The sequence below is a fragment of the Balaenoptera borealis genome (genome assembly GCF_965194805.1).
Source record: "Balaenoptera borealis genome assembly, chromosome: 15".
NCBI classification, from domain to species: Eukaryota; Metazoa; Chordata; class Mammalia; order Artiodactyla; family Balaenopteridae; genus Balaenoptera; species Balaenoptera borealis.
Genome location: NC_138871.1, coordinates 14,587,078 through 14,615,033, shown reverse-complemented (window position 1 = coordinate 14,615,033; position 27,956 = coordinate 14,587,078). Strand labels below are relative to the sequence as shown.

Here is a 27,956-nt window from a genome sequence, read left to right as displayed (position 1 = left end):
TCACCCCTTGTTATTAGTGCTTAAGATGGCGAATATTCGCGAGAGGGGCGCGTTACCTCCGCTCCCTTCCCCCTGCCTGGCAGAGTGGTTCGGTCCGAGCTCCCCTCGGTGCCCCGCCCCTTCCCCTCCTCCGTCCCCGCGCGAGTGGCGCATTGGCGCGCGGCGCCGAGGGGCGGGGCCCCGGCCGGGCGCGCGCGGGCGCCGTGTATAAATAGTAGGCCGCGCTGCCCGCCGCCTCGTTTGCTCCGCGCCGCCCGCTCGAGCTGACAAGAACGCGGTCTTTTGCTCGCGCGTTTCGCACTTGTCGGCTCGCCGCTTTTTCTCCTCAACGCCACTTTCACTCACCGCCACCACCATGAACGGGCAGCTCAACGGCTTCCACGACGCGTTCATCGAGGAGGGCACGTTCCTCTTCACCTCCGAGTCTGTGGGGGAAGGCCACCCAGGTGAGGTGACGGGGCCTGGAGCGAAGCGAGGGGCGGGGCGCGGGGTCGGGACTGGCCGGTAGGATCCGCCGGCCGCGGTGCCCACGGCGGTGGCCCTCTCCCGGCTGCTGGTGGAAAGAGCGGCGGCCGCGCGCCTTCCTCGTGGCGCCGCCGCTGCCGAGCGCGTGGCCGCCGCCCCCCCTTCCTCTCTCCTCCCCTCCCATCCGGCCGCGCGCCCCGGCATGCGGAAGATTCCAGAAAACGAGAAGGGCGGGGGCCGTGGCCGCTCGTGTTCTAGCCGGGGAGGGCACTATTTCCTTCTCCCCGCCTTGCGGCCCGAGCCACCTCGAGTGGGCGGCCCGCCTCGCGTGCTCGCGTCAGGCCCGCGAGAGCGCGCGCCCCGCATTGCAGCCTCAACCACGTGTTTGCCGCATGTGGCTTCTGGGCGAGGGAGCCGGCTGGTTTGCAGAGCGTGGCCCGGACTACCGGGCCTCCGCGCTTCCCGTTAATTCTTTGGCTACACTGAAGAATACGACATGCCCTTAGCCGGTATACGGCCTCGCGTCAAGGTGACATCCTCCAACTAAATATAGTGCTTGTCGGAGGAGGCATTCCTTATTTGGATCGTGCGTGAAAAGGATAGGAAGCATGAATTAAGTGTATGGCGCCATTGCGTTGGGGCTGACTGTTAGGCAAGGTTTAACTCCATATATCCTCCTCCGGGCTTTGTCCACCGGTCCGCCATTATGGCGATCAATTTACACGTGAACGAATGAAGCTATTTCAAGGAACTTTCGATCCCAGCCTGAAAACCTCACCTAGTGAAGATCGTTATTCTACTAGACGGGTCCAGCCCTTTCTTGGGATGACCACAATGACAGATTCCTCGTCTGTTGGCTTAAGGATCCATTTCTCTCTAGCAAGCTTACTGTGCCTATGATGCAATCCCACGAGCAACCTAGTGGTAGAGGAGAGGACAAACCCCGAGATCCTGATGAGTGAAGGTCAGGTGTGGTGTGGGTGGTTTTGTTTGTTTTCCCCCAGCGCTGAGAGCTGCACTGTGTATTTGAACCACCTTTTATTAACTTAAAGCCGCAGGCATTTGTAAATGTTTAGATTGTCCTGGGCCTCTGACTGGATTGTGGTACACATTTTGCTTAAGTTTTTTTTTGGCTGGTTATAGAATATTTAGGAAAGTGATATTCGGGGTTTTTTTCTGTTCTTCTGATTTTTAATAGAGGGTAGTACAGTGAGGGGAAGATCAGCAAGGATTCAGAATACATTTGGGGATTTTCCAGTCTGTTTGGCTCTTGTTCCTGGACTACTCTTAACACAAAATCAGATGGTTGCCGTTTTATTCCCTTTGTTCGTGAAGTGTCGTTGCTTTCATCATTTAACTCTGACATTATTTCTCACTGCCCTAATTGGCGTTCCTTAGAATCAGGGAGAAATTGATAAACGGTCCACCTTTCTGGTTGGTTAGATTTATAGTGAAAATTTTAAATTCGGGGGATAAAATGTAAGTACCATTGTCTTTGAAAATTAATGCTGTGAAGGTAAATGTTCCTTGCTTTGCTTTTGGATGGAAGATAAAACACTTTCTACTTACTTCCATTTAATCAATCTCCGTTATGTGGCTATCCTGTTTAACAATAGAAATTGTTTTTGCCTGGGAACTTAATTTTTCAAAATGTCTGAAATACTTTAAAGATGGGACTGAAGTCCTTGTAAAGGTGTAAAGTGCATATACTGCAATGAGCTTAAATGTATTAAACATGCTGGGTGTTCTGCTGGCTTATCTGAATTGGTGATCTGTGGTACAGCTATATGAAGACCAAGGTGTCAAGTTAGGAAACATGTAGCACTATATCCAGCATTTATTCTTCAGGGAAATGGTTTCCACGAAAGCAGTATAGCAGTTAAGATCTCCATACTTGGAATGTCGCTGAAAATGTACACTTGAAAATGGTTAGATTCGTAAATTTTATGCTGTATAGGTTTTGCCACAATTTTGGTGGGGGGAGGGTGCCCTGCCAAGCGGCCTTCAAGATCTTAGTTCCCTGACCAAGGATTGAACCCATGCCCCCTGCAGTGGAAGCACGAAGTCCACTGGACTGCCAGGGAATTCCCGCCACAGTTTTTTTAAAAGAAAACACAAAGATCTTCACAGCTGTAGTTATAGGGGAAGGGGGCATGACATACATGACATTATCAGTAAATTGATTAAGCCAGGAATTTTTTTTTCCCCCCAGATAAGATTTGTGACCAGATTAGTGATGCTGTTCTTGATGCCCACCTTCAGCAGGACCCTGATGCCAAAGTAGCTTGTGGTAGGTTCAGAACACTGCTTTATCACCTGATGAAAAGGTAGCATGAAAATTACTTCATAAAAGTGATGTTTGAGTGTGAACCTCTCTTTTACTAGAAACTGTTGCTAAAACTGGAATGATCCTTCTTGCTGGGGAAATTACATCCAGAGCTGCTGTTGACTACCAGAAAGTGGTTCGTGAAACCATTAAACACATTGGATATGATGATTCTTCCAAAGGTGTGTTTTAATGAGTGGGCTGTCTAACCTCATTTTTCCAGGTATTTTTTTCAGTCCTCTCTAGCTATATCTTCTAGAGTGTTCCTGGGAATATTTAATTCCACTTGTATATTTTTAGTCTTTTTGTTCCAGCCCTATTCTTTGAAAGGACTAAGTTTTAGGTATATTTGATTTCTCTAGCAGCATTTAGAATTCCAGGTAATTGTCGTAAATACAAAGTATTGCTATGGCCCTTTAAAAACAAACCAAAAAAACATCGTTTTGTTTATAGGGTTTGACTACAAGACTTGTAACGTGCTAGTGGCCTTGGAGCAACAGTCACCAGATATTGCTCAAGGTGTTCATCTTGATCGGAATGAGGAAGACATTGGTGCAGGAGACCAGGTATTTTGGTAGACATCTATTTGCATCTCTTCTAACATTAAATTCTAAAGCTTGGATTGATTGCATTGGTAACTTTTCCTTTTTTAGGGTTTGATGTTTGGTTATGCCACTGATGAAACAGAGGAATGTATGCCTTTAACCATTGTCTTAGCACACAAGCTCAATGCCAAACTGGCTGAACTACGCCGGAATGGCACTTTGCCTTGGTTACGCCCAGATTCTAAAACTCAAGTAAGTGACGAGTATCAAAACTACACACATTACATTGGCACAGGACTTCAGTAAGGTGTTTTGATTAAAGCTAAGAGAAGAATATGGTTTGTTCTCTGTATTGTAATGTAGAGTAGAGAATCAGGAACAAAGCTATTGTTTAATAGACTGATGTTCTGATGATCTGTTTCGCTTTCAAGGTGACTGTGCAGTATATGCAGGACCGAGGTGCTGTGCTTCCCATCAGAGTCCACACAATTGTTATATCTGTTCAGCATGATGAAGAAGTTTGTCTTGATGAGATGAGGGATGCCCTAAAGGAGAAAGTCATCAAAGCCGTTGTACCTGCAAAGTATCTTGATGAGGATACAATCTACCATCTACAGCCAAGTGGCAGATTTGTTATTGGTGGGCCTCAGGTAAGGTCTTACAATGTCAATTCAGTTGCTTTTTTGGATCTTCTGTTACTTGCAAAAATTTGGCTACTTCCACCTTTTTCCTAGGTTTTTTGAAGCCTGCGTGTGCCTCTTCTGAGGATATTTGCCAAGTGATATTGAATAACCATTTAACAAGCCTGATCTAGAACCACTGGAAAGGATGAGGCATAAAGTAACTTAAGTCCTATAATTTCAGGGTGATGCTGGTTTGACTGGCCGGAAAATCATTGTGGACACTTATGGTGGTTGGGGAGCTCATGGAGGAGGTGCCTTTTCAGGAAAGGATTATACCAAGGTGGACCGTTCAGCTGCTTATGCTGCTCGTTGGGTGGCAAAATCCCTTGTTAAAGGAGGTCTGTGCAGAAGGGTTCTTGTTCAGGTATATACTTCTATATAACTGGGTTGACTAAAAGGCATGTAAGCGGGAGGGCATTTAGCAGTTTTCTACTTGTTTTTTTTTTTGATACCAGTGTATTACACAAGTATGTGGGTCTTTTGATCGCTGACTCTTATGACATTTAAATTCTTTTAGGTCTCTTATGCTATTGGAGTATCTCATCCATTGTCTATCTCCATTTTCCATTATGGCACCTCTCAGAAGAGTGAGAGAGAGCTATTAGAGATTGTGAAGAAGAATTTTGACCTCCGCCCTGGGGTCATTGTCAGGTAAAGATGGTAAAGACTATTGCTAGTGAAAAACATTGAGGGTGTGGGTGTGTATGTATATATACTTGATATATTCAAATCTGAGAAAGTGAAGGTGTGAAGGAAGACTGGAGTGGGGAAGCATGGTAATTCCTAGAATGTGTTGATGTCATTTTTAAATTGCCGTCAGTAAAGGCTTAAATTATTAGGAAAACTCTAAAATTACAGTGCTGCATGGCTTAGACTAACCACCCTAGAAAGTCCTCCACATTTGATATAGGCTTTGTGCTCCTGTTACCTAAGGGATGTTTACTTGAAAGAAATTTTAGTACAGATGAATGGGCATGGCTGTTACAAAGAAAATAACCATGGTAGGGTGTGGGCGTGGGACCTCGGTAAGTATTCCATGATTTTAGATGAGCTTTTGGCACTTGAAATGTCTCAGAATAATGACAAGTTTTCATATTTGTTGAGCCAGGGACGGAAAAACAAGAACTATAGTTACTAATAAGGACTGTGCAAGGAGTTTGGACACCAGGGAAGTAACAAACACTTTTGCCACAAACTTCTTTCCTAGCATACCCCAGAGAACTGAACTCATTTGCCAGAAGTCTTGAAAATGAGTCTTGCTGATTGTTTTGCTTTATTTTAATTGAATGCTACATATTAAGTTACGGACTTGTATATTCCAGGGATCTGGATCTGAAGAAGCCAATTTATCAGAGGACTGCAGCCTATGGCCACTTTGGTAGGGACAGCTTCCCATGGGAAGTGCCCAAAAAGCTTAAATATTGAAAGTGTTAGCCTTTTTTCCCCAGACTTGTTGGCGTAGGCTACAGAGAAGCCTTCAAGCTCTGAGGGAAAGGGCCCTTCTTCCTAAATTTTCCTGTCCTCTTTCAGCTCCTGATCAGTTGCAGTCACTCTAGTCAATGACATGAATTTTAGCTTGTGTGGGGGACTGTAAGTTGGGCTTGCTATTCTGTCCCTAGGTGTTTTGTTCACCATTATAATGAATTTAGTGAGCATAGGTGATCCATGTAACTGCCTAGAAACAAACCAACAGCACTGTAGTAAACAATGCTTTGAAATTGAACATTTGTGCCCTATCACCCAACCTTCTAAAATCCTAATTGCATTGACTTTCCCACCAAATGCTGAAAATGTCCTTGTAATGTGCACGTAAAGTACTTGTAGTTCCATTATAGCCTCTGTCTGGCAATGCCACAGCCCTGTCAGCATGAATTTGTAATGTCTTGAGCTCTATTATGAATGTGAAGCCTTCCCTTATCCTCCCTATAACTTGATCCATTTCTAATTATGTAGCTCTTTGTCAGGGAGTGTTCTCTATCCAATCATTCTTGCATGTAACGCAAGTTCCAGTTGGAGCTCTAGCCTGACATGAGAAAGGAAAAAAAAAAAAGGCAGTTACCATTAAACCATCTCCCTGGTGCTTATGCTCTTAATTGCCATCTCTTAAACAGCACCAAATCAAAATCTCTCCACTTTTCAGCTGTCTTTTGGAGGACGTACGTAATAAGGTTTTTATTTAGTAAATCAATCCTATGCATGGTTTCAGCACTAGCCAAACCACCAACTCCTAGCTCTAGAAAAACAGGCACTTGGCACCCTTGTGACGTCATACAAAGAAGTCACAGGGCTGTACCTGAGGGTCTGTAGGTTGCACACTTTGGTACCAGATAACTTTTTTTTTTCTTTATAAGAAAGACTGAGCACTCCACACTGCACAATAACTCCTCCCAGGGTTTTAACTTTGTTTTGTTTTCAAAACCAGGTCCAATGAGCTTTCTGAACAGCTGGTGTAGCTACAGAGAAACCAGCTTCCTTCAGAGAGCAGTGCTTTTGGCGGGGAGGAGGAAATCCCTTCATACTTGAACATTTTCTAATTGCTTATTTATTGTATTCTGGGGTATGGCGTAAGTACAGAGAAGCCATCACCTCAGATGGCAGCTTTTAAAAGTTTTTTTTTTTTTTTTTTTTTCCTCAACACCATGATTCCTTTAACATGTTTCCAGCATTCCCAGGTAGGCCAAGGTGTCCTACAGAAAAACCTTGGGTTAGACCTACAGGGGTTCTGGCTGGTGTTAACAGAAGGGAGGGCAGAGCTGGTGCAGCTGGCCATGGAGAAAGCTGATTTGGCTGGTGTGGTACAGAGAAGCCAGCTTGTTTACATGCTTATTCCATGACTGCTTGCCCTAAGCAGAAAGTGCCTTTCAGCATCTATTTTTGGAGGTTTATTACGTATGTCTGGTTCTCAATTCCAACAGTTTAATGAAGATCTAAATAAAATGCTAGGTTCTACCTTAACCTGTGTCCATTATTCTTTTAAAGTGTTTTGGTATGAATATGAATTGAACATACTTTTTAACTCTGAGTAATTGTAATCCCACCCATGGTTTAGGGAAATCACTTCAATCCTGACTGCAGGCATTTAAAGGGTTTATAAATCATATCCCTTGCACTAAGAAAGTTCAAGGTTTGATCGCAGTTTGTCCAGCACTGCCTTTTTTGGCCAATGCACTGGGCAAAATTCACAGCTCCTTACTACAGCAGCCAGTTCTATACCATCAGCAGTGTTTTAAATCATCTAAGGTTAAGGGCATAAAAACCATTAACGTGAGTGTAACGTGGAAGGAGTGATAGTGTTCACACTCGAAAATTTAAACCAATTTTCATCTTTTTGAAAATGTAGAAACAGTTTAATGCCTTAAGTTTCCCTTTTATATAAACAGGTATTAAAGGCTGCAAGTTACATGTTTTAAACAGTGGTGGGAGGGACTAGTTTCCAATATATCTTATACAATGAATGAGTCAAAATGAAATTTAAACAAGTTCCCAAAGGCTTATTCTAAAATTGTAGGAGGTTCATCAGCCAGAGTTTGGACCATCCTTCCTTGAGCCTAGCAGCCACTTGGCACATGTTCGTACCAGCACCTATGAGATCAAGTGGTTCAAACACTTCACTGTGCTCTGCTGTTGCAGACGTGAGGCCCAAGGAATGCTTATACCTGGTTGCCTGGAGGCTTAGAAGTTTAGAAACATATTTGGGAGGGAAGGCAAGGTTAAATCTTCTGACCTGCCTGCTCTGAAACTTGAGAAGTTCAACTTTGCATGACATTGAAAAACTCCAGAAAAAGTTTCAAGATGCCACTGCATTGCTATCTAAAGATAAGTTAACCATCTTGACCAAACGGGGGGGGGGGGGGGGGGGGGATGAGGATGAGTACGTGCCTGTATGCTGGTGAAGTAACACCAGAAAGAGAACTGCTTTGAGGTTCGGTTCAATATTTATTTACTAGGATGACCCCTGCTCTCAAGGAGCTGGCAGACTAAAGAGAGTGACCTTCAAGGTGTCTTGTCCTCTGCCTAGCCCCGGGGTGGAGGTGGGGATTAACCAGCTGAGGGAGGACAGTAGAAGCAAAGGCATGGAACAGCAAGGGGTGAAGGTGATTACAGCTGAGAATCAAAAGCATAAAGTTGTTCATGGAAGGAAATGTCCTATTTCATGTTTAAGTTGAAAATCATACTTTAGAGAGTTTCAAGGGGGATGACACTGGTCAGGGACAGAAGATCTAAATGCTCGGGGTAGGATGCAAAGCCTTCTGGCGAAAGGGACATTAATTACCAGGGCCTGAATACTCCTGAAACCTGAATAACCCAGATTTTCACCAGTGAACAGCTTTTCTTAACCAGTATTAGACTAGCACCTTTCTTCATCCCACCCCAACATTTTCATTTGGAAAATGAGACAGGTTGGAGGAAAGCAGCATCCTTGCCTGTATTAAGAAAGATAACTTTTTGCAGGAGTTTCCTTCTGAAGTGAAGAAGAGTTTTTTTTTTTTTAAACCAAGTAAAAAGGAGGGTGTGGGCAGCGGTTGCGGGGAAGGACATGGTGCCAAGGTGTATCGTGTTGCTGAGATCTGCAAAAGGACTGAAAACCAGTGTTTGCCCTACATCGGTGCAAGATGCCCTGTGGCACAGCCATCACTGACCCACAAAATGCCTTGTATCAATCAGAGGGACTTACTCAGGCCCCACTTGGCCTCAGCTGGGTGCCCGTATTCAGGCCCAACCTGCACAACTACATGGCAGCCCTGCTCTGGTCTGTTCCTAATTGGATTCCAGTATAAAGGCTGAAAGAACAGAGGTGGTAGAGATGAATTCAATAGGTCCAAGAAGTAAGAGGTAGAATTAATGGGACTTGAAATCTTAAGAAATGTGAGGAAAAGGGAAGAGTCAAGGCTGATGACTCACAGATGGCTTGGTTAAAAAAAAAAAAAAAACAGTTGCCATTCACTAATAAAGGAGACGCAAGTCTGAGTTGGGGATGAATGCAAGTTCTGTTTATGACAGAGTTTGAAAGCTCTGTAGGATATCCAGCTGGAGCTAGTTAGATACACAGGTCTAGGGCACAGGAAAGAAACCTAAGCAGCAGCATCACTGGAAACCATGGAATAGACATAATCATCCCAAGTGTGTACAGTGAAAAGGCAGCTGCCTAGGAAAGAACCCTGAGACTGGGTGGAGCGGAGCATGGGAAGAGAAGAGAAGCCTGAAAACAGATGCGATCCTTTATCAAAGTTACTGGGACTGCCAGTCTACTGACGGTCTCTGCCTGAAGACCATGAGCTCCCAAGCAGGGCCTGTTTTTTAGTTTGTTTGTCTTTTTAATTACTCTATGCATTCTAACTTCCTAGCCCAGGACCAGGCCTTTGAATTTTCACAGAATTGAGGATCCTCCTGAATCACATCCAAGCTTCCTACATCCAAAGTCTACAAAGTGACTGTAAACATTCCCTAATCCCTCATCACGTTTGGTTAAATCTTACATCACCTCCTGCTCATTAAAGGCTAGAATAATGCTAAATACTAAGCTTATTTGTAGATAAATACCACTACTAATCACCTAAATTTCGTTATTTGTTTAACCCTGTGATAGTCTAACTATGCTCATGACTGCTAGTGAAAAACGTACTGGGTGTATAAATAATAGGAACAAAGAAGGAACCAAAATTGCAGTGAAGAGAAAATTATTCTGTGTGCATTTAAAACCTGATCACCATCCTAATCATACTTTATAATTGGACAAGTTTTAAGCTACGTTATTTCAGAATTATTGTCAAGGATTCTGAAAATTACAAGCAGCAGGGTGCAGGACCTTAAGTCAGACAGACTTGAGGTTCAAACCATCAGTCCATCCCTTATTAGGTATATGTCTTATGAGCAAATTATATTACCTCTCAGCCTCAGTTTCCCCAACCATAGAATAGGGCTTATGGCCGTTAAGGACTAAATGTAATAATGCTGGCACAGTGCTTCACGCAGTGCCTAGCATCTGGCAAGCACTTGAGAACAACCAGCAATTATTTTCATCATGGAACATTAAATCTCTTTCACCAAGGAGCCAGTCACTTTAAACCTGATCCTTACCCTTTCATCCTAGAAAGACATTTTCACGTTGTTTTTTAACTCCCCAAGCCCCTCAGCCTTGGATTGATAAATCTTATCCTTGCGTTACTTCCTTGGTTCCTCTAATCTATCTCCTCTGAATTTATCAGAGCTATGGATAAGGAAGAAAAACGTAAAAAAAATCTGAAGTAATTTTTTCGGATGTCCACTGCATAGGTAATGGTCTTGTGACCGGCTGCTCCTACACCTATACCCAACACCTGGCCTCCCTCAGAACTCTGAGCGAACAGGGTCAGCATTTGGCTCAGAAGGATGAGGATTTGAAGAATCTGTGTTTGAAGGACTCGGCTCTCCAACTGGCTCAAAGGGTCGCAAGTTCGCGTAAGTCACCTCTTGGGCCAGCTGCTCCAGGGAAGGGCGGCCTAATACCAGATTTCGAAGTGAGATACAAGTCATCAGAAAGCTGAAAAAGAGGGAAAAAGCCAGCAATCCAAACTCCTGTTTCAACATAGGCATTCCTGCCAAAGCCCTTAGGGGACACCTGGTCCTACCCCCTCACCCAAGCATAAATGAGACTCTCCCCCCAGGCACCCCAACACCCCAGTTGGAAGGGCACCCCACTCCTTATACAGTCTGGTAGAGGACTCCAGGGTGGGGTAGGAATAACCCACAGGGAGGCTGGAGAAAAGCTGAGGCAGAACAAAACAGCGGCCATCAGACACCACTTACTCTCCCATTCAATCAGGGAGAGGAGAATGGAGAGGGCAAAAGGGAGGAACTTAGCACTGGATTGTCCTTTCCTGGGAAACAGTCCCTACTGTTACCCTCAGCAGAGAAAAGTTACTCAGCCTGCAAACATCTGATGGCAAAGACACATACTGTTGTAGGTAAAACTTACCTGCGGCGAAAGACATAGAGCTTTCGCAGCAAAAAGCGGAGGAGTCGCTCGTGGAAAGGGGCATTTCGCCGGCGTTCGATCTCCTGGAGCCTTTGCTGGCGTCTAAGAAAGGTCTGAACCAGCGGTGTTGGCTCAGGGCCCCCTTTGACTTCCCCTTCCAGCAGAGGTTGCAGCTCTGGAGGCAGAGGCTCTGTTTCTGCCCGGAAGAGGGCAAAAAGAGGAATCACTGAGAGAGAGAGAGAGCATTCTCTCTCCTAGAACTCCCCTTTCCCCAGCTAGACGCTTCAAGTTCATTCTTTAATGGCTAGATCCTCACTCACAACCCTGACTTCTTGTAAAGCGGGCTATCTCAGCCCAAATCTTCATATACTCACCACTTCCATTCTCCACCTTCTCCTTCAATTCTTGCAGGTATGCCAGGTCTTGCTCCAGTGCAAGCTCTGTAGTGTTGACATAGATGTACATGTAGCAGGAAGGACTGGGCGACACTGTATACACCTTATGGTACTCACCAGCAGGCAACTGAAAAGAGGGAAGAAAGTGATCTCTTTCATCCTCTAGCCTTTCCCTAGCCAGCCTATGGCCTCCCTACACTGTACCCCGCCCCAGACATCTTTTTTCTTGTGTTTTGGAGTCCAAAGGAACTGACCTCTAGAACCCTGAATGAGGCTATTCACAGCGCCCCCCCCCCCCCCGGGGCCCTTGCTTTTTTGAGCTCCCACTGTGTTATTGTTATGTTGAAGTATTTTGAGTCTGTAATAAATCAACTCTACTCATCTAAACGTTTCTACCATTGTTTTTTTCTGTCGTTGTTTTTGTTTTTTTAATATTTATTTATTTATTTGGCTGCATTGGGTCTTAGTTGCAGCATGCGGGACCTTCATTGCGGCACACAGGCTTCTCTCTAGTTGTGGCACATGGGCTCCAGGGCGCGTGGGCTCAGTAGTTGTGGCACGCGGGCTCTCTAGTTGTGGCACAGGCTCAGTAGTTGTGGCGCGGGCGGGCTTAGTTGCCCCACAGCATGTAGGATGTTAGTTCCCCAACCAGGGATTGTACCCATGTCCCCTGCATTGGAAGGTGGATTCTTAACCACTGGACCACCAGGGAAGTGGTGGTCCCTCTACCATTGTTATTTCAAGCAAAATACCTGCATTTTTTCTCCCTCCTGAAGAGTCTGGTTCTTCTGTTCTGCCACCAGCTCCACAGTTACCTCCCCCTGCAGCAGCTGGATGCTAGTGTTGCCCAGGTCTTCGCTCACAAAGTTCTCCAGGTGCAGCCCTGCCAGGGGCAAGAGTTCCCCAACCCACCCCATGGTGGAGTGAACTCACCACCAGCTGGAACAGAGAAATCACACCTTCACCGCCACCCCCCACCTCAGGTTTCAAAAACCTTCCTCCCACCAGGAGAGGCCCCTCCCCGCTCCATCACACGCCATATCCCTGGCCAACGAAGCCAGGAGGGAGACAGCAAAGCCTCCTTGCTCTCCTCCGTACCAGGGAAATCTGCGATGAAGACCACTTCGGTGTGGTTGTCCAGGCTGCTCTTGATTTCCTGTAATTTGGTTCTCCAGGGAGACAGGTCCATCAGTAGCGGCTGCAGCCAAGGTGTACGCTGGAAGGGGGACCAGGTAGCCTGCACGATGTCCACACGAGGGTCAAAAATCCTTAGGAAAGAAAACCATGTTCTATGGAGGCCACAGCCACCTATGCACCGGCATTTCCGGTTCTGTTCTTTTCATCACTGTTCCCAGACAGAGGAAACGGGGTTTTCCAGAAAGAAGAAATGGCCTATGTCAGCATGTTATTGCCAGTTTGGGACAGAGAGAGGAGGGGAAAGAGATTCTGGAGCACTGGGAAGAGTGGGAGTTAGTGGCCACCTGAGGAGAGCTGTGATAACAGCTTCTAAAAGAATAAGTGCGTTACCTTTTCTTCAGGGTGATGGTGCCCCCTGCTGGAAGCAATCAGCTATGCCCACAACCAGGTCAACAGGGACATGCACCAGAGGACAGCCTTTCAAGCAAGACAACACTGGGGAGCATGGGCTATTCATCTTGGCAGAAAGAGCTAGACTTCATTTCTCCCCCTTCTCTGCTCCCCTTGCCCACCTCTGCTGGAAGCGGTCATTGATGGAGACCCAAATATCAAAGAAGATCTGGGGCTCAGTGACATTGTACTTGGGAAGCAGGTGGCTCAGGCAAGTGGCATATTGCTTCAGCATGTCCGCATGATCCTTCCAACGCCGGCTCTGTGTGAATACCTGCCCCAAACCCCCACGTTAGTCCCACCTCATTGTTATGGAGCCTCTGGACAGGTCATGCAATGCCAATGGCACAGAGACCCCTGCCTGCTGCCAGTTCTGACAGAGAAACAGCAACAACAACAAAACCCCAAAAAACTCGCTGGAAGAATTTTTCATTGCTGGGCTAGTGGTACTCACCTTTCCTAAATCTCATCTCAGTTCAGGGAAGTGAACGACATCACCCTATTTCAACCCCCACCAAAGAAGCGCTCCACGGGGCTCCAGAGAAAGGGCAGAGTGGACCCAAATGTGTTTTATTTCATAATTGTGTTTACGACCAAACCAGACCCCAAAGCTCAAGGGGGCCTCTGAAGGCCAGTAAATCGTCAGCATCAGACATCTCACCCCAGGGTTGAGGTAGCCCAGCTCGCCGGTGCGGCCATCACGGTAGGTGATCTTCACGTGCTGGTGGGAGCGGGAGTGCACCATCATGTCCCAGGAATAGCCGTACAGCCCATTTGTCCAGTTGTTATAGCCCTGAGGAGGCAGGGCAGCGGCAATCAGCTCGACGGTCCTCACGCTAACACCATCCTCCGCCAAGAGAGGTCTGCAACACCAGCCCCATTCTCTCCCGCTTGCCGTCGCCTCCACCGCTATCCAAGGTAACCCCCAGCCCACACGTACCTGGGTGAGGAAATGGGAATAGGGCAGGAAGAGCTGCTCCAGGAGGTAGAGCAGGGTGAAGGCGGCGCCCAGCCGATGGCGCAGCCCTGGCTTCTGACCACCTTTGGCCCGGCTCCTCTTATACACGCAGGAAGCACTGGGCTGGGGGGCAGTCCTGAGGGGCAGCAGTTCTTGCAGCCTTTTCGGGCAGTGAGCCACCAGCTTCCGAGGCCACTCGGGAGAGCAGAAGAGAGGGCTGCTGGCCAGCATGACGTAGGGGAACATACCTAGAAAAGCAGGGAGAAAACCAGCACGTCGGGAGTCTGGCCGGAGGAAAACGTGGGTAATCGCCTCAACCCCCTTCCCCTAGGCAGCCTTTCCCAGGTACTCCACTGGTGATGAAAGAAGTCCTCAACTCCAGTCTATCTCTCCCCGGAGAAACTTACTACACAACGTACTAGCTGAGCCCGGAAGCCGCCAGCCGCCTCCCTGTTTGTTTCCATCTCACAGAGACCGCATCCGGCACAGCTTGGCACCCGTCCCTGTCACCACCTCCCACTGCCACACATGCCGCTGGCTCGTCCCTCCCCTGCACACCTGTGGTTTCCTATTTCCCACCAGACTACAGGAACTGACCAATGCTGAAGAGCTGGGAATTCATGCAGTGGAAGTAGCACACGAAGAGGAGGCCAATGGACCTTGAGGCGTCAAAGAAGAGCAGGAAACCGGCAGAGAGGTCGAGCAGCAGTCCGCACCAGTGCACCACCAGCAGACTAGTCATCTCCTCAGACAATACAAATCTGTGGACACCAGGGTCAAAGGTCAGGCACCAGCACTCACGGCATACTCACAGCAGATGTACCTCTGCTGTCCTGTCCTTGCTGCAGGATCCACCCCAGCAGGTGCGTGGAAGAACTCCGCACAAAGACATCCTCTGGTAGGGTTTTCCAACCCCTCTTCATTTCCACGTACTTTAGGTGGCCATCTTTTTTCAACATACCCTATGTAATAAGCAAGAGTGCATCTCCGAGGGCACAATTTGATTGAGCAGTGTGTGTTGTGGCGGGCAGGTTCTTCGTGGAGGTTATACATGAGAAGAAACTTTAACAGGGGAACGCTTGGCTAACATCAACATGGTGTCAAACTTTAGGAACTGGGAGATGACAGGAAAGAGGGAAAAGAACAAAGTAAAACAAGAGGAAGGAAGAAATGGGAGGAAGAGTGAGGTCAGAGAGGAGCAGCTCTGTTTTGGAAAGAGTTGGCAACAATGGTATTGTCGGCGTAAGGGGCGCCGACCGTCCATCTGCTCCGCACGCCGGCCAAGGGGTCCCGGCGAGAGGCTGGGGTGGCAACCCGAGGACAGAGGCACCACCACAGCAACTGCTGGGGCCACTGCCTCACTCACCAAGCCACCCAGCACCGGCGCTTTCCTTTCCTTGACTGCTTTTCCCTTTGTTTCCGCCCACACTGTAAGTCTCCCAGGGGCAGCGAGGCCTAGGTCTTTTGATACCATCGACTCTGCCTTCCGCTGAACAGGGAGATGAGTGGACAGAGGGAAACACGTGGCAAATTCAGGCAAAGTGGGAAGAGCATCCGTGACCGCAGACCTGAGGGAGGCGAGCCCCCCACTCTGCACCTGGGCCACCTGAGGCCTCTGCCCTGCCGCTCACTTGAAGGGACTGAAGAGCCAGTGCCGGGACAGGTAGTCCATGGAGTAGCCTTCCACCCAGTCTGCGTCCAGCTTTTTCACGCCCGCAATGAAGTACACGATGAAGATCTGCAAACACAAGACAAATGTTCAAACAAAGTCAGAACCTTGTCCTCCACAGACAGTCACAAATCAGTTCTGATGCCAGTTCAGGGCCCAAGGGAGACTAGATCCATTCTTCTATTCACTCATCTCACATATTCACTCACCCGACATCCTACAGATGCCAGGCACAGTACTAGGCACCAAGGAAAGTCATAATGTTACTCTTTCCTCATGAGGATTCTAATCCAGCGGGAACAAAGCTCGACTCTTTCTATGACAAGGTGAGAGACCCCAGAGATTAGGGGGTTGGAAACAAGGGGAAAGCCAGCCCAGCTTTCCAGCAAAAGGGGAAAAAGAGAAGATCCAGGGAGGCAGAGCAGAGCGCAGTCTGGCAGTGGGACAGCCGTGCTGACAATGGCTGTTGAGAACACCTCCCCCTCTCCTGAAATCCTGTACCTGGCCACGCAGCACAGCATAGTTCCAAAGGGGCACGTGGGCGTTCCGCTTCCGGGCATTCAGCAGGCCGTCCACAGACCTGCAGCAAGGGGGAGAAGGATGGAGGACAGCTTCTTAGTCCAGTCCCATTTCTACCTTGGGATTGGTAGAAATGCTTTTTAAATATAATGCCCTGTCTAACCCAGGACGTCTCCCACACCTTCTCTGGTCCTCTGGGCTATTCTGAGGTTCTTTAGAATTATATGAGCATACTGCAACAACGACTATTTTAAGTCATAACAGAAATATTACTAGTGAGTTATAACAACAAAAAGTTCAGTGTTTACCATTCAGTTTAGTTAGCAAATTAGTTTCTCCTACAGAAATAGATTGGGAACAAGACTACAATGCTAGAATATGGCTGAATATGAAAAAGAACGAATTTGAGGCAACATTTGAAAAGCTAAAGGTGTATGAAAATATATATAGTGCATTTAAAAAAAAGTTTCAATTTCCAAGACAAACTGACACTCCATAGACCTGTATGCTAGGATCTAGTGCCAGAGGGTACCTGCTAACAGCTTACCTAGGCTAAGAACTGATAAAACCAGGCTACTAAGATTAGATGTATTCTGGGGAGGCAGAAGCAGAGTAGGTTTTCAAGAAGACACAGAATGAGCAGAGAAGCCAGGAAAGGGGCAGCTTACACTTGTGGTCAAGAGCATGGGAGTCCGTAGTTAAGGAGACCTGGAGTCTCACTTACGCCTCTTACATGCTATGTGACCCTAGGCAAGTCCTTTACTTCTCTAAGCCTTAGTTTCTTCATCTATAAAATGGGAACAGCACTATGGACCTAATGGGGTTATAATGTGGAAAAATTACAAGTGTTTAGCATAGTGTCTGGCACGTGGAAAGCCTTCAGTAAGTGATGGATATTTTTTCAAACTGTGTAAAAGTCATAAAAATGAGACTTTTCAGGAGTATTCTGTCAAAAGTGCCTCTTTGTGATGACAGCTGGCCACTCTGAATGGATGTGAAGGTTTACAAAAGGGGTATCTGCATGTGTGTGTTGATGAATGAAGTTTAATTAATGACTGATAAATCACCAACAAATCCACTGTTTGAGATTTTTTCCCCCTACACTCATGTTACTGACAGCTCATACTCGCTTTTCACTTAATAATGCGAGGATCCTTAAAGCTCATCTACCCTGCCACCCTGTCTCCAAATCCCTTCTCCATCTCCCCTGAGAGCTGGTCACCTGAGCCAGAGGCCGAGGAGCGTTACCTCCTCCCGGGACAGCACTACTCAGCAGCCCTGGTGGGCCCGCCCCTTCTGACATGACTCTGCCCCACAGCAACTTCTACTCTTGGCTCTAACTCTGCCCCTCTGGGCTCACACAGAGAAAGTCTGCTCCCTCTTCCACATGACCACCCTTGTAGTATCTGAAAACAGCTACGTCTGGCTTTAGTCTTCTCTTCGTCTCTAAGAGGATTACAGGAAGTGGATAGATCAAGGCAACCTGGGGAGATAGGGAAAGAGTGAAGGGGTGGGAATGGAGCCATTCTGCTTTTTTGTCACCCCAAGAGCCCCAACCTCACGGACCCTTCCCTCTCCCAAATCCATCCAAATCAAAGTGTCACCCTGTAACCACACTCTGCAACGCATGGCTGAAAATACGTTTGCTGGGACAAATTCTAGGACCTCACCGGGCCCCTATCTCTGGTAACCATCCTGACGCAGCCAACCCCTCCCTCTTTTCCCCGGACTCATACCAGTAGCGGTTTGCATCCATGAACGTCAGCTGAAAGGCCAACAAACCATACAGATAGGAGTGGTTGTTCCACGATGTCTTGTCCAGAAGAAACACATACCAGTATGGCAGCAGGAATAACACACAGCTTATCCGGTAGTGCAGGCCCAGCATCATGCCCAGCGCCCCTGGGATTTGTGGGGGAGAGGATTAAGATGTCAGAGGGGCACAACAGGCCCAGCTCCCCTGGGATTTGTGGGGGAGAGGATTAAGATGTCAGAGGGGCACAACAGGCCCAGCTCCCCTGGGATTTGTGGGGGAGAGGATTAAGATGTCAGAGGGGCACAACAGGCCCAGCGCCCCTGGGATTTGTGGGGGAGAGGATTAAGATGTCAGAGGGGCACAACAGGCCCAGCGCCCCTGGGACAGGCTGTGGGTAGGATTAGGAAAGGTTATCCGACATTTTATAACCAGGTGAAAATGAATTTCAATTAAATGTTATTTCAACATTTTAAACAGAGTTACGGGGTCACAGCTCAGATGACACACAGGTCAGCAGGGTGAAACTGTAAGTCACAGAGGAAGTGAAATGAGAAACCCAAGACCTTGGTCATTCACCAGCATGCTTTGTATTTCTGGGTTTGTCTCCTACAGTTTCCCTCACCCAGAAACATGATGGTGTAGACCAGATACATCCAGTCAAGTGGCAGTGGCTGCAGGGCGTCAAGCAATGGGAAGCGGCACACCTCCAGCCCATCCAGGTATCTTTGGTCCAGGGAGCTGAGCCCCCGCTCCTGGGGAATGTCCAGCACCATCATCAGCCCTGAGAAGGCAGAGGGGGAGGGGGCCGTTAGGCCTTAGCAAAGGGAGCCGTGGAACACGCTGGAATACAGTCGAGCACACCCAGCTCCAGGGTGAGACTTCTTTCCTAACCCCGGAAAGGATTCATTCAACAATAATCATGGAGTGCCTACTCTGTGCTAGGCATTATGCCAGTTGTGTGATCTCAGACAGCCACTGCACCTCACTGAGCCAATTCCCCATTTGTGAAAGGGGGCTCATAATATTTTGCAGGGTTTCAGAGAAGATTAAATGAAAGAAGTGTACAAAATGCGATCAAAGCTGTTCAGGTTTTGATAGTAATATCTGTAAAGGTCTGCCCTACTGGCTACAGAAAATGCTCTGGGGTGGTGCTCCTCCACCTCTTTTACGTCCTGGCACACCTGGCAGAGCAGTATCTGGCCAGCACACTGGGGTAAACAGAAGGGGCTACTCAGGCCAGGAAGGCATCTCCAGTTAAGGCAAGATTTCTCAACCCCAGGACTATTCAGTTTGGCCTGGTTAATTATTTGCTGGGAGGGCTATCGTGTGGTTCATAGGTCATGCAGCAGCATCCCTGGCTTCTGTGTAGATGCCAGTAACCACCTATTCCCCTTCCCTCCCACCCCCAAGATGTGACAAACACAAATGTCTACAGACATTGCCAAATGTCCCCTGGAGAGCAAAATCACTCCCCGTTGAGAACCACTGGGTTCAGGGGAGTAATATCTCAGCATATCTGTAACCCATTCCAAACATACATGCTGTGGCCTCTGAGTTAGAAAGATTTGGATTAGGGAGTCACAGCCTAAATGTCTGCCCTGTCACCCCTGCCATTTCTCTAAAGTCTAGTCCTTAGCATACTTACTGGGCAACTTCATGCCACAAATAAAATGGGTTCCTGTTCCTCTACCTCTATATTTCCTATAGCCTCAGATCAAAGCATTTCTGGTCTCCAAATCCTAATCGGAGACAAAACTGGGTCACAACGACCTCTTCCAGGATATAAGTAACTTCAGCTCTTAGGAAAAGGAAGGTAAGTCCACTAAGCAAGTAAGTATCCAAGAAATGGACAAGGGACGATTGTCATTTTCCCACCCCCAACCACGCTGGCCCCCTCCCAGAAGCTCGACTTACCAAAGAGAAAACGGAAGACTGCCAGGCTTGCAGGATCCGTTGGTCTATTCAGCAGGGTCACCAGCCTCCCCCAGCTGGACACATCTGTCCACTCAAAACCCAAGAGCTTCCCCATTCGGCTGCCCTGACGGCGCCCTGAGGTCTGTCCAGCTTTATCTTTTTGTACTTTATCTGCAACCGATAAATGGAGAAAGTTGTGTGTGCGCGTATGGGAATGGAGATGCTTTAAAATAGGCTCCTCCTCAAATCACAGAAATCACAGGCCCAGGGCTTCTGCCCACCTGGATTCTCCCACTGATCTCTGACTACCCGAAACATCCCTGCAGTGCAGCCCCTCCTCCAGGATCCCCCAATGCCCCAGAACCTTTCTCAGACAGCAGCCCCCTAGCCGCAAAGCGCCCTGAATGTCATCACCACCCCGAAGCCGAAGACTGCAATCTCTCTCTATGGCTCCTTCCCATCGGAGGCTCCCTTCCCCAGGTCCCACAGGGAAGTCCTCCCGTCCCCACCCCTCTGAAACCCGCGCCCCTCTCTATCCGCCACAAGGCGGGGCTCTGACCCTACCTGAGTCGGGCGGGGACCGCGCAGACCGAGCAGACACCACCATGGCCTCGGGGAGGTAGTTCGGCCACAGCGACAGCGTCCGAGTAGGTGGCGCCGCGAAGGAAAACTCCCCTAAGTCCCGCCTCCCCGACACATCAGCACCCGCGAGGCCGGCCGGAAAGTGCCGGGACTGTCGTGAAGAGCCCTAGTCGGCCGCGCCGGGCTCCCTGCTTGGCGGCAGAGGGCGGGGCGAGGAGCCTTGGGGCGGGGCGAAGCGGCCGCGAAGGGGCGTGGTCAGGCTCCGCCCTCCCCGGTGACCGAAGAGGAGCGAAGATGTCACCGGACCTGCCTCTCTTCCGCCGAATGACCAGTCTCTTCCCTGAGACCTCCCGATCCCTCTCCGCGCTTTCAACCTGATAAGACTCCGAGCGCCCGCAACTTCCCTGGGTCACTCCCCGCCCCCATTAGGCCTCTCCAGATGTGAGCAGCGCGGGCGCAAATGTCAGACTCTTCCCAGAGAGGTTCCCGCCGAATTAGGACGCACCTGGAAGGGCTGCCCCGGTCTAGAGACTGTGTGCAAGTTTCTTTATTCTCTCTTCAGTACCTGCCATGAACCAGAGGTTTGAAAGCAGCAGGGGAAACCGGAACAACATAGCTGCAGAGGGTATGCAGAGTAGGGGCAGTGAATAGAGTGGTCGATCAAGGAAAGTCTTAGAGAGGTGAGTCTTGAACAGCATTGTAACATCTAATTCTCTGCACTGGGACTGACCAGCAGGATCAGAGGAAGGCATCTTAGACCAGGGGTTCTCACATTTTTTAGTCTCAGAACCCCTCTACACTGCTACACACATCATTGAGAACCCTAAAGAACTTTTGTTTATAATGGGTTATATTTTCCCGTATTTACCGTATTGGAAATTTACACTGAGAAATGTTTAAAATATGTATTGATTCACTAAAAGAAAAAAGTAATAAACCCATTACATGTTTATATAAATAACCTTTTTAAGAGAAAAAGTATATTTTCCACACCAAGAAAATACATGAGAATAGTATTATTTTACATGCAAATCTCTTTAATGTTTGGCTTCATTGAAGAAAGCTGGATTCTCATATCTGCTTCTGCATTCCATCTGTTGTGAAATGGTGTTGATTGAAGTATGTGAAGGAAACCTGGTCTTACCGATACTTAGTTGGAAAAAAGAGAAGCATTTTAATAGCCTGTTTAGATAACTGTGGATATTCTTTTGTACCACACCAAAACTTACAAGTAGTCATTTTTTAAAGGTTAGTCAGATGTGAAATTGGAAATCATATAATGAATTTTTGCTCTATTACATTAAAATCATTGGTATATCTTGCACTTTGAATGGACCTTTTACTCACGCGTGATTTTGTAAAATATGCATGGTAATTTGGAAAACATTGGTTCACTGAGTTACACAGCTCTTTTTTTTTTTTTTTAACTTTTTTCTTTTTTTTTTTAAAGGAATTCCTTTATTTTTATGGCTGTGTTGGGTCTTCGTTTCTGTGCGAGGGCTTCCTCTAGTTGCGGCAAGCGGGGGCCACTCTTCATCGCGGTGCGCGGGCCTCTCACTATCGCGGCCTCTCTTGTTGCAGAGCACAGGCTCCAGACGCGCAGGCTCAGTAATTGTGGCTCACGGGCCCGGCTGCTCCGCGGCATGTGGGATCTTCCCAGACCAGGGCTCGAACCCGTGTCCCCTGCATTGGCTGGCAGATTCTCAACCACTGCGCCACCAGGGAAGCCCTACACAGCTCTTTTAAATGCAGAGTCTCTTAAACGTTGGGAAGCTGCCAGGCTCACAGTGGCAGATACAAGTTTTCAAATTTTTAATTTTCACTTGAAAGCTCAAATTTACCATTGGCAACAAATACCATTTATTTTTTTCCTTGAACGAACCGGCTCCTTTCATTTTTGAGAAAATATTTGCTAAATGCACCAGTTTGAATAACCATAGTTTGTCCAATGTCCTTTCAAGTAAAATGGTACTTTGTTTAAAAAAAAAAAAAGACAAAAGCAAAGATGCTCAACATCTTATATTATTAGGAAATTGCAAATTTGGGAATTCCCTGACGATCCAGTGGTTAGGACTAGGCACTTTCATTGCTGTGGCCCGGGTTGAGTCCCTGGTTGGGGAACTAAGATCCCGAAAGCTGCTTGGCATGGCCAAAAAATACAATACAGTAAAATAAAACAGCAGTGAGATACTATTAGAGTAGTTGAAATCCAAGGTACTGACAGCAACAAATGCTGACGAGGATGTGGAGCAACAGAAACTCTGCTTCCATTACTCGTAGGACTGCAAAATGGTACAGCCACATTGGAAGACAGTTTTGGCGGTTTCTTACAAGACTCCACATACTCTTACCATATGATCCAGCAATTGTGCTCCTTGGTATTTACCCAAATGAGTTGAAAACTGATGCCCACACAAAACCTGCATGTGATTGTACAGCAGCATTATTTATAATTGCCCAAACTTGAAAGCAACCAAAATGTCCTTCAGTAGGTGAATGGGTAAAATAAACTAGCACATCCATATGATGGAATATTCAGTGATAAAATGAAATGAGCTATTAAGCCACAAAAAGACATGAAGGAAGCTTAAGTGCATATTGCTGACTGAAAGAAACCAATCTGAAATGGCTACATACTGTGTGATAACCTGGAAAAGGCAAAACTATGGAGATAGCAAAAAGATCGGTGGTTGCCAGGGATTGGGGGGAGGAAGGGAGAGAAGAATGTAGCACAGAGGATTTTTAGAGAAGTGAAACTATTCTGTATGATACTCTAATGGTGTCATGGTGAGTTCATGTCATTATATATTTGTCAAAACCCATAGAATGTATAATATAAAGAATGAACCCTAATGTAAACCATGAACTTTGTTATTAATATCACTATTAGCTTATCAATTGTAACAAATATACCACACTAATGCAAGATGTTAGTAATAGGAGAAACAGGGAGAGCATGAAGGGGTGTATGGGAACTGTCCGTACTACTCAAAAAAATAAAATCTATTAATTTGAAAACAAACAAAGGTGAGTTGAGCTCACAGTTTAATTGCACAAGTGCTTTTGCTTAGAAACTATGAAACATCGTATTTGGGTATGCAGAAGCATTGTATGCATATTTCCCATTTCTTCACACAAAATAGTAAAAAGATCTGTATACCAGTGTCAAGAGTTTATAAAATTATTAATTTGTACTTCTTCATTAAGGGTGTTCTTAATTGACACTGGCATTTTATTTTCTTTCTTTTTTTTTTTTTTTAGGCTGCACACTGGCATTTTTTAAAAATTGCAAACGCATGGCAAGAAGGAATGCAATGACTACTACTACAGTTTGGTTCCACTGTCTCACTCCTGCTAAGTTGCCAGCAGTTTTGACACCGTTGCTTTTTTTTTTTTTTTAATTAATTTATTTATTTATTTTTGGCTGTGTTAGGTCTTCGTTGCTGCGCGTGGGCTTTCTCAAGTTGAGGCGAGCGGGGGCTACCCTTCGTTGTGGTGCGCGGGCTTCTCACTGCGGTGGCTTCTCTTGTTGCGAAGCACAGGCTCTAGGCGCGTGGGCTTCAGTAGTTGTGGCACACGGGCTCAGTAGTTGTGGCTCACCGGCTCTAGAGCACAGGCTCAGTAGTTGTGGTTCACGGGCTTAGCTGCTCCGCGGCATGTGGGATCTTCCCGGACCAGAGCTCGAACCCGTGTCCCCTGCAGTGGCAGGCGGATTCTTAACCACTGTGCCACCAGGGAAGCCCCCACCATTGCTTTTTGCATCATCAGTGCAAATGTCAACACAGTTAAAAAGGCAAATAACATCTCAGTATTATTATAGTAGTTTTGTCCCTAAAGACTCCAGGGGTTCATGGACCATGTGCTGAGAACCACTATCCTAAAGGGAAGAAGCGGCAGGGGTAGATGTAAAAGTAGAGATTATTGGGCACAGTTGTGTTTGGCAGGTGGAATCACTGGGCTAACAAGTGTTCCTGCTGTTGAGGGTCTGGCCCACTTCTAGGTCATCCTAATAGGCAAGGGGGGCCAAGTCACTTTGGAAGCCATAGATCTATTTAGGGGGATGGATCTCTTAATCCACTGTCAAATCCCAGTCCAAATGAATACAGTGTGGGTTGGGAAGTTTGGGCTAGATCTTCCAGGATCACTCAAAGTTAGATGGTTCCATTAAGTTCAGTGTTGATGGTCTGTTATGTGCCAAGAACTGGACAAGTTACAGAGGAGGAAACAGAAATGATTAAGTTGTGGCCTCTGTCCTATAGAAGTATAATAATAAAAATATATAGAAATAATAAAATAATAATAAAATGTAGGAAGTCATAAGAATTAAGTGAGGTTCAAAGTGCTATGGGAGCACTGAGGAAGAAATGAATTATGACTGGAGAAATCAGGAAAGTTTTTTTGAAAACTTGGGCCTTAAAGGATGAGTACAATTTTGAGAGGAGAGAGGGAAATCAAAAGTTCTCAGTAGTCTTGGGTGAACTGAGAGCATTCTGTGTAAGAGAACTACAGCTAGTAAATGAGCTGTGCTAACTCTTCACCTCTCCATCCCATGATTTTAACTTGTTTTTGTTCAAGGTGTTGATTTCCAGTTTATCCTTTCAGGACCAATATATAGAGACTCATGGCATCAAACATTCATTTATCCATAAAATAGTCCAAAATTTACAAAAGGAATTTCTTCATGGTTTTTTTTTCTAATAAAAATTCTCTTTCTGTCTGTACTGTGGAGAAAGAAGCCCTCTTTCAGATCTCTCAATTCAATACCCTAAACATTTAGTGAGTGCCTACTATGTGCAGGATATATGTTATTTTCTACGAGGGGTACCAAAGTAAAAACACAGCCCCTGCCTTCACAGAACTTAGAGTCTCAGAGGAGTCAAATGTGTATGTAGTTAATGGCAAAGCATATTATAAGCTCTATAAAAGATACAGTGTGATGGCGATCAGAAGAGGAAGATGTTAACTTCAGTGGGGAAATCTGGAAGACTTCATGGAAGCAATGTCTTAAATATGAATAGACTTGCCATAGACAGTGATGCATGAAGGAGGATATTCACTCATCATGAGACAAGTCCACTTGAGCAAAGGTATAAAAGGGGATGGTGTGTTATGGGAAGGGCAGGTAATTTCGTATGACTGGGGGGCTGGGAGGTGAGTCTCATGAGAGATAAGCTTCAAAAAGCAGGTTGACAGCAATCTTGGAATGCCAAGCTAAGGAGTTTGGGCTCTACCCTGGAGGTGCAGCATACTCAAATCAGTGTTTTGGGAAGATAACAAGCAACCCCAGGAGGAATGGATGGGAAAAGAAAGGTCAGTTTGGAGGTGGCTGGAATTGTTCAGAGAAGAGATAATGCCCGGCATTACCTAGGAAGCACGAGCTGATATGGAAAGAAGGGGGTGGATTTGAGAGACATGACCAAGACTTAGTGATGTCCCGTTGTGTGTGTAGGATGGTTTAGGGGTTCCTAACTTGGGACACTGATAGAATGGGAGTACTATCCAGGAGGAGGAACATGGGGAAAAGATAAAGGGTTTGGGTTGGCTGTCGGATGTGTCTGTGGACTGACCAGGGTATTGGAGAGGAAGCAGTGGCAATTGAGAGTGATGTACGGATTTGGGGATCGTCCATAAATGGCTGTTGAAACTGTAAAGGCATTGATTGCACTTCCAGAGGGAGAGCAGGGTTTCTCAACCTTGGCAGTATGACATTTGGTCTGCATATTCTTTGTCGTTGCGGGGTGGGTGAGGTGGGGGGAGGGGCTGTCCTTGGCATTGTAGGAAGTTTAGCATCCTTGGCCTCTACCCACTAGATGCCAGTAGCACACCTCCGCCACCAGTTCTGTCAAACAAAAATATCTCCAAACGTTGTCAAATATCCCCTGGAGGGCAAAATCAACCCCATAGAGAACTGTTGCTCTATCGCGGAGCCATAAGATGGCCAAGGGCAGAAGCTTTGGGTTCTAAGGTCACGGTCAGAAAGGAAGAGCACATTGGGAGAGATGGGGGTGACTGTGTCACAGATGGGGTGGCCAGTGGTGTAACAGTCTATAAAGAGGGTTTTGGAGACAAAAGAGGCCTTGGCAGTGGGGAGAGCTTTATGATCTTTCAGGGAGCAATTCCAACTGAGCCTCCTGAATGTACTTTCTTCTTGTTCGCTAGCCTTTTCCCTGAGAGGTACAGGAGTCAACTGCCCCCTTGGGCCATAAATGAGACTGGGATATATGCCAGTGTACCACAAAGTTTGCCTGGTTGCTTTGCAGGCTGTTCATATTCCTCTTCCCCTATTTTCTCATTCCATTTGTTCTATTAGTCTCCTTTCTCATTTGTAATGTGCTTTAGCAGAAATATAGAAATATATACCCATACCATTTAATCCTGATAATAACCCCGCAAAATAGCTTTCACTCTTATTCCCATTTTGCAGATGAGGAAACCAAAACTCCCAGAGGGAAGCTTGCCTAAGACTGCACAACCAGGGAGCCATAGAGCTGGTGCCCAAATCTTCTGATCACGCAGGGACTGGGAACACTCTTCATCACACCCCAATTGCTTCTTTGGTTGCAACTCCTACCACGTAGCGTCTTTTCCTTACAAAGTGACTGACACTCCCCTTCTCCTGGGGTAGAGCCTTCCTTGACTGTAAAGGAATCAGTGACTTTTGTTCTCTTGTTCCCTGACCATTTCTGCTCATCGAGTATTGTTTGGTGCCTTACTGAATGTCTCACCTTGTGAAGGTGTTAGCCAGCTGGTCTTTTTTCCTTCTTCATTTTCTTCTTTTTTTGGCCACGCCTTGTGGCTTGTGGGATCTCCGTTCCCTGACCAGAGTTTGAACGTGGGCCACGGTAGTGAAAGCCCAGAATCCTAACCACTAGGCCAACAGGGAACTCCCAGATGGTCTTCTGACAAAGGGTAACATTGTAATGTTTGTACAGGTGAGGCCAAGCCTGCGGCAATTCTGTATGGTGAAGATGAGGACAGACAGGTCACAGGCCCAACTGTGGGCACTTGAGAATCTCCCTGATGGTTGCTGGGTCTAGGCCAAGGGTCATCTCCCTCAGGGACACCAGTGTATGTCCAAGGCTTGCAGTGGCATACCAGACCCCAGTAACTCCTCAACTGCTGTAACTGTCCTTCCCTCCCCGGGAATCCTCTGTCATTTCCTCCTGCTCCCCACAAACTTCCTACTCTGACCCTTTGTTTCTTGGCACCCCTCATGTTCCCTTAACCACCAATTCACTTAGCATCTGGAATCCTTAGTAATAGTAATCACAAAAGCCACCATTTACTGAGGGTTTTTAAAGTACCAGGCATAGACAATGGAGGTAACTGAGGCTTAGAGATGTTACATAAATCTGTCCAACGTCACATAAATATTCAGGTACAGATCAGCATATCTAATAGAAATGTAATTTGAGCCACGTTGGTAATTAAAATTTTCTATTAGCCAAATTAAAAGAGAAAAGAAACAGGTGAAATTAATTTTATTAACATTTTTTTTTTTATTTAACAATATATCCTAAGTGTCTATCAACAGACTAATGGATAAAGAAGATGTGGTATATACATATATACAATGGAATACTACTCAGCCATAAAATAGAG

At 46.6% G+C, this 27,956-nt stretch overlaps 2 protein-coding genes and 1 long non-coding RNA gene across 7 annotated transcripts in view; 1 reads left to right on the top strand and 2 right to left on the bottom strand.

The window, feature by feature from the left end:
- The window catches only part of LOC309612244, a 71,232-nt gene extending 70,748 nt beyond the window's left edge, over positions 1 to 484 (bottom strand). The window contains exon 1 of one of the 2 annotated variants that reach the window (XR_014235069.1): positions 346 to 484. This is a non-coding gene — a long non-coding RNA (uncharacterized lncRNA). The remainder of the gene's footprint in view (positions 1 to 345) is intronic. The other variant, XR_014235070.1, reaches the window with a different exon arrangement.
- MAT2A (methionine adenosyltransferase 2A) lies at positions 312 to 10,431 on the top strand. 2 transcript variants are annotated; one of them, XM_082357683.1, is made up of 9 exons: positions 312 to 446; positions 2,678 to 2,755; positions 2,851 to 2,973; positions 3,245 to 3,357; positions 3,445 to 3,588; positions 3,768 to 3,986; positions 4,201 to 4,383; positions 4,537 to 4,670; positions 10,293 to 10,431. In XM_082357683.1, the coding sequence occupies exons 1-9, from the start codon at positions 356 to 358 to the stop codon at positions 10,294 to 10,296; spliced, it is 1,089 nt and encodes a 362-aa protein (XP_082213809.1). In that variant the 5' UTR covers positions 312 to 355; the 3' UTR covers positions 10,297 to 10,431. The 2 variants fall into 2 exon arrangements, with proteins under 2 accessions (XP_082213809.1, XP_082213808.1); XM_082357682.1 differs by lacking the exon at positions 10,293 to 10,431 and adding an exon at positions 5,342 to 6,974.
- GGCX (gamma-glutamyl carboxylase) lies at positions 8,340 to 20,494 on the bottom strand. Of its 3 annotated transcripts, none has more exons than XM_082357663.1 (15): positions 20,337 to 20,494; positions 19,773 to 19,943; positions 18,481 to 18,639; positions 17,839 to 18,004; positions 16,085 to 16,163; positions 15,546 to 15,652; positions 14,512 to 14,675; positions 13,897 to 14,162; positions 13,618 to 13,749; positions 13,079 to 13,230; positions 12,468 to 12,637; positions 12,122 to 12,252; positions 11,349 to 11,496; positions 10,975 to 11,170; positions 8,340 to 10,539 (listed from the first exon to the last, which is right to left on the bottom strand). In XM_082357663.1, exons 1-15 carry the CDS (start codon positions 20,377 to 20,379, stop codon positions 10,347 to 10,349), a joined length of 2,277 nt encoding a protein of 758 aa, XP_082213789.1. In that variant the 5' UTR covers positions 20,380 to 20,494; the 3' UTR covers positions 8,340 to 10,346. The 3 variants fall into 3 exon arrangements, with proteins under 3 accessions (XP_082213789.1, XP_082213790.1, XP_082213791.1); XM_082357664.1 differs by lacking the exon at positions 20,337 to 20,494 and adding an exon at positions 20,137 to 20,272; XM_082357665.1 differs by lacking the exons at positions 8,340 to 10,539; positions 10,975 to 11,170; positions 11,349 to 11,496; positions 12,122 to 12,252; positions 13,079 to 13,230 and having other exon boundaries at positions 12,494 to 12,637.
- Between the last annotated feature and the right edge of the window lie 7,462 nt (positions 20,495 to 27,956).